Genomic DNA, 5986 nt, shown 5'->3' with positions numbered 1-5986 from the left:
TCATGCTCATAGTTATAAATTAGGCAGTTTCTTCCTTTATGTTTAAGTGGATTAAAGTTACATTGATTATTAGAATTTTAGTATCATTATTTGTTATTCAATTCATCAGCTAATATTTTTTTCATTTATTTTTGAATATATACTGCAAGGTTGTATGTAGTTGAGTAGTATTCATGGAGATAATATGAGCTGGCTATTGCTTAGCCGGACTCGGTGGTGGAAGATGCTGAAGTTGCAGAGATGAAACGATTGTTGTCTGACCATGTTCGTGTGGCAAGCAGGTTCTGCCATCGATGCAGTCATCCCCAACCCTCTAACTCACCATCCCCTATTTCCCCTCTTCCACGTCTTGCTGTCATCAAAATAACTGAGGTATCTCAATTATCGTTATATACACTCAATTGCTCATCCACAATTCACCTGCAAGTATAAGTTGTAAGTAGCATATTTTCTTCACTTTTTGTAAGTGTAATAGCTTATCTGAATGCTCACTTTACTTTTTGATGAAATCTTGCTTTAGCACATGGTTCTAAAACTAAATTTTTAGTTTAACTTTTCCATACCAAGTAATATTAATAACAATTTATTAAATAAAATTTTGATACAAAGGTACAGCGATTTTCATGTCATATGTCACTTATGCGTCCACAATATTAGATTCCTTTCATCCATTAAAACATATTATCAATATAAATATTATCAATCTACTAAAATCAAAGTTTACATTGCATGCTTCATTTCACTTTATGAGTCATAGTCTGCACTGAATTAATATAAATAATTTATTTATAATTAAATATTGTATAAACAATATACAATTTATTTATTAGGCATAATTTAAATAATATCTTGTCCTAAGACTTTGATTTTTTTCATTGATGGGTTTTAGACATAATACATTTTAACAATCTTCATCAATTTTTTTTATTAAAATATTATTTATCACCAGAAATTTCCAAGTTATTAATGAGATTTTTGTAGTCATTTTGGGAAATGCATCTTACACATAGCCCATGTACCAAAATAATCAAACAACGAGAATCAAAAGTATTTATAATTTTTTTTAATTATATTATATTAATGATAAAACTTTTATTAATATTTAGTGAAGTCACCTTTGGTTCTTAATGTACATTGAAGACTCTGTGGCATTATATAAAATAATTTTTGCACCAATGACAAATTAATTTTGTCCGGTCCCTCTTTAATAAAACTTTATAATTTAAAGAAATTAGAAACAATGCGTTTTCTGATTTGATCCTTTAAATGTTTTTATAGTTGCTCAATAGGATCAATTTCCAGTGAATATGAGAGATTACTATTCATTTTAGTTGATTCTAGTGGACCTACATCTTAGTTCTTCATGCCGTATGTTCGGTGTAGTTGTTTTGTTGAAAAATGCTATTTTCTCTTTTTCCAAATTTTTCAGCTCTAATTGGGAGATTGACTTTAAAAATGTCAAATAGTTTATACGATGCCTTCTATCATCCATACATTTAAGAGATCCCACAACAACAGCATTCATACAACCCCAGACAACGAATAAGTTACCTCTATGTTTAACAGTGTCGACTGCACTTATCTTTCCCATAGCAATATTTCTTTTTCTCCATACTTTTTAACTTATGTTAAAATACAAAATTTGAGAACAGGAAATCTTAGAAAAATTAATCTCACAACAGAAATTAATACCACGCTACTGCTACGTGGTAACGCGCCTGTCTGCCAACCCAAAGCTTGCGAGTTCGAGTCCCTGACCTTATCCGTGATTTTTTCAAGCATATAATTATACAGTACTCACACACAGCCTCCCCCCCGGGCATTTGTGAGGCCCGTTAGCCAATGAGTGGCACTCTCAAAAAATAGGCCTGGGAGTGCCGAACCCACCCCATGAAAACTACGTCACGAAACGCCTTGGACCTCCACGGTCTGTTGCGCCAATAATAATATAAATAATAATAATAGTGATGTATCATATATAATATGTTGATATTTTTTAAATAAATCTCTCAATTAGAGCTGATATTGGAAAATCTGAAAATTACATTTTTTAGCAGAATAACGACCGCGAACTCACGGCATGAAGAACCTAGGTGCGAATCCTCTAAAATGTACTCAAACAAATGGTAACCTTTCATAGCCACTTGATATTGATCCTATAGAGCAACTGTTAAAATATCTAAAGAATCAACTCAGAAAATGCAATGTTTTAATTTAAACAATTAAAAATATTTTATTACCCAGGGTTGGAACAAAATGTCTTTATTATTGATGCAAAAATTATTACATTTAATGCCAAAGCATCTGTAATTTATATTAGGAGTCAAAGGTGGATGTATTAAGTAATGATGAAAGTTATACCACCAATTTAGAATAATAAAAATAAGAAGTATGAATACCTTGACTCATGTTTTTAGTCGATTATTTTGAATAATTTATTTATTATCCAATCATAAATAATTATACTATCAAAAATATATTATTTTTACTAAAGGTCTGATATACTATTAAATGGTATTATTGAACTAAATATCTACTTGTTGCAAATGATACACATATTTTTTTTTTATTTGATTTATAGCTGGTGCACAAATTTTTAGTGATTTTACCTCTGACTGTAAAATCTATATCTTCAAATCCGTTTACATTAATAATATTAATATATTAATTTGCTGTACTGTCAATTTTATGGATATTCTGTAGAAACTAAAATATTCAATGTTTTCTTTATTTACTATCAAGTAGTTATTTTAATGCAAAAAAAAAAATAATAAAACATTAATTTTTATTTAATTCTTTTTTTAACAGATTTTTGAAAATAGAAAATAGAAATTGTTTATGATTCATTTTATTCTTATATAGTATTTATGTCATACCTACACAAATATTAGTAAATTGATAAAATACGGACTAAAATTATAATAATTAGAAAGTCACAGACATTTTAAAACTATTTTTTATATTTTATGTAATTTTTTTTTCAACAAAATTTCAAACTTATATGGCATTAAGAAATTTGTATACTTCCTCTATGATCTCTTACGCTTGTCTTTCTTATGTTACCAATAATACCACAATAACACATTATATCAACTTATTAAAAAAAAGGAAGATGGTCAAAATAACTCAAATAGAAAATAAACTATTTATTTCTGATTTTGACCGTGCCCGGACGATGTTATTTTTATTAATTACTCATGTCCAATCAACAGTCTTCCTATATCAACTTATATTTTATTACTGCATGAATCTATTATAGTGCACATTTTTAACCATGGAAAATATTTTAAGCTACATGAACATATCAAGCCACATATTTAAGGTTCTTATTAAACTTTCATTTGGTTCTACTCATACAAAAATACTAAGATAAAAAAACAATTCCCACCAGTTTCCTTCTCCCTTAACAGAAAACTTAGAAACATTCTATTGATAAAAAATCAAACTTATTTCCATTAAATAAACTGAATTGGACAAAATGACAGAAAAGTTCAGATGGAATTCGATCGCTTGAGCTTGTAAGGGCAGCCCACTGTTTCCATTCTGTGTAAATTTTCTGCTGTTTATTTCTCTAATGAGACTATCAGCTGCAACAAAACTAGTATGAAATGAAATGAAAAAATACTTTTATTCTGGGAAATATGTCTAAGAATAAATACATGGTTCATACATTAAGATTTTTGTCTGACAAGTAAGTAAAATGAAATTACATTGGGATATCGGCTTAACTACTGTTGATAATGCTAATCAATATATGCCTATTTATTTGATTACAATGATGCGTAGGTTTGGTTAAACAATAAGAGAAGGAATAGGTGTTGTTTAAAGGAAAGAATGGATGAGGACTGGCGAATGGAAATGGGAAGAGAATTCCAGAAGGAAGTTTCACTGACGAAAGAGTTGCTAAAGAAGGCGGTTCTATAGCAGAGCATATATAAATCAGTAGGTTAGGATCTGGTGTTTAATGAATGAAGAGTGAGGAGATCAAGTATATAGGTAAGTTTTTTGATTTTAAGAACTTGGAATAGGAAAATACCAAGGAGGTATTGCCTTCGGGAGGATGGATAGAGCCACTTTAACTCGGTATACCAGCGGGAGACATGAGAGCGCCGTGGAAACTCAAAGATAGATCTTACAAAACAGTTCATGAGTCTCTTCAGTCTCAACTCTAGAGCTGCAGATAGCCCTCCATAGACCGTAGTCGAAGTGGGGGAAGACGAGAGAGGATACTTGGAGCTGACGGGTGTTCTGAGGAATGGAATTTCAGAATTTTAGGAATTGTTTGAGTACAGTTATGGATTTGCGTGTGATTTGGGAAACGTGAGTATTCCAGAAGAGGTGCTGGTCGAAGGTAACTCCAAGGTTTTTCATTGATGGGTTTTAGACATAATACATTTTAACAATCTTCATCAATTTTGAATTTATACTGATTTTGAATATATACTGCAAGGTTGTATGTAGTTGAGTAGTATTCATGGAGATAATATGAGCTGGCTATTGCTTAGGAAGATGGAAGTGGTGGAAGATGCTGAAGTTGATGAAACGATTGTTGTCTGACCATGTTCGTGTGGCAAGCAGGTTCTGCCATCGATAAAGTCATCCCCAACCCTCTAACTCACCATCCCCTATTTCCCCTCTTCCACGTCTTGCTTTCATCAAAATAACTGAGGTATCTCAATTATCGTTATATACACTCAATTGCTCATCCACAATTCACCTGCAAGTATAAGTTGTAAGTAGCATATTTTCCATATTTAATTTTCTTTTCAAGAGAGAAAAGAAAATTAAGCGAAGCAGGCATTGATAGAATTGATAAGGACGTATGATTAATTAAATCATGTAAAATAATTGTCAACAGACAATGAAGAGTGAGAAAATGTTAAATAACTTTGAACGTCAAATGAGTGGGTGACGTTTAAATACAGCTCAAGAGTCCTGATGCCTCTTTTAAGCTGGATCAGTGATAGGTAATCGCAGGTAATTTGTGATTGCAGGGGTATGGAGGAAAACCCAAGTCTTACTGTCACAATATGTGGTTGGTTTGAAGTACCAAGTCTTAGAATGTTGCTACCTCCGTGTAGAATGAACGTCAGGGATAATGGCGGTTCTGAGGTTAATGCATAGCTAGTATCACATGCTATTTGTGCACCAAATTTCTGTTAACTAGTGCCTGTTTTTAAAGTGACAAGTAATGATGAGTGATTGTAAACAATACTGATTTGATGTATTCATGTACCAACAATGAAATTATTAATGATGTAAAGTATCAATGATTAATAAATAATCTTTAAGAGTGACTTAAATTAAATGCCTGGTTCCCTTTTTGTGTACATATTACATGAAGACACAATGCTTATAGTTATAAATACAAATAATATGATTAAATACATTCAAAATTTGTGAGTAAAACACATGGTACTAATATAAGGTAGTAAATAATTGTTGGTTTTTATAATGCTGATTATTGGCATTCAGGATGAGCCTGAATTCCAATTGATACACCTTTAATAATGATTGCTATTGATTCCTTTAAGTTTGTAACTCAGTAAACTTTTCACTGTAATTTAATTATATAACCTTAAAATCACAAACAATGAGTTAGCCATGTTCATATGAACTAAAATTGGTTTTAATGAATTTTCTATAACTAATTTTTTAAGGTAATTCAAAGTTGATAATTAGTTACAACTTTATGCATTGTTCATCTAGTTTGTTAAAGTTAATGGTATAAACATAGCTGAAATTATCATATCCAATGGTTTATTAGGAATACATTAATTCATAAGAACATAGTTACTTATTACATCATTTTGTCACAAAGGAGAAACTAACCTTTGAAGTATATACATGATAACATTTTGAGATAAAATGTGAATGTTCGGCTATGCTCAACAATGGAATTATACTAAAACAAACTAGGCTTAACAGAAGAGGTTCTAACAAACCTTTATTAAGTTATAACACATTTTCAAATAATGAAGTTAGG

At 30.7% G+C, this 5986-nt stretch overlaps 1 protein-coding gene across 1 annotated transcript in view; it reads left to right on the top strand.

Moving 5' to 3' along the window:
• Positions 1-372, top strand: part of LOC106691423 (sodium channel protein 60E) — a gene marked incomplete at its 3' end in the record, with an annotated part of 29479 nt that extends 29107 nt beyond the window's left edge. The window contains exon 8 of the mRNA XM_014437187.1: positions 205-372. Coding sequence (XP_014292673.1) covers positions 205-372 — 168 coding nt within the window. The remainder of the gene's footprint in view (positions 1-204) is intronic.
• Between the last annotated feature and the right edge of the window lie 5614 nt (positions 373-5986).

Source organism: Halyomorpha halys, unplaced genomic scaffold (genome assembly GCF_000696795.3).
Source record: "Halyomorpha halys isolate HHAL.00 unplaced genomic scaffold, Hhal_1.1 Scaffold2333.1, whole genome shotgun sequence".
Lineage (NCBI taxonomy): Eukaryota > Metazoa > Arthropoda > Insecta > Hemiptera > Pentatomidae > Halyomorpha > Halyomorpha halys.
This window is presented reverse-complemented; position numbering and strand designations above follow the sequence as displayed.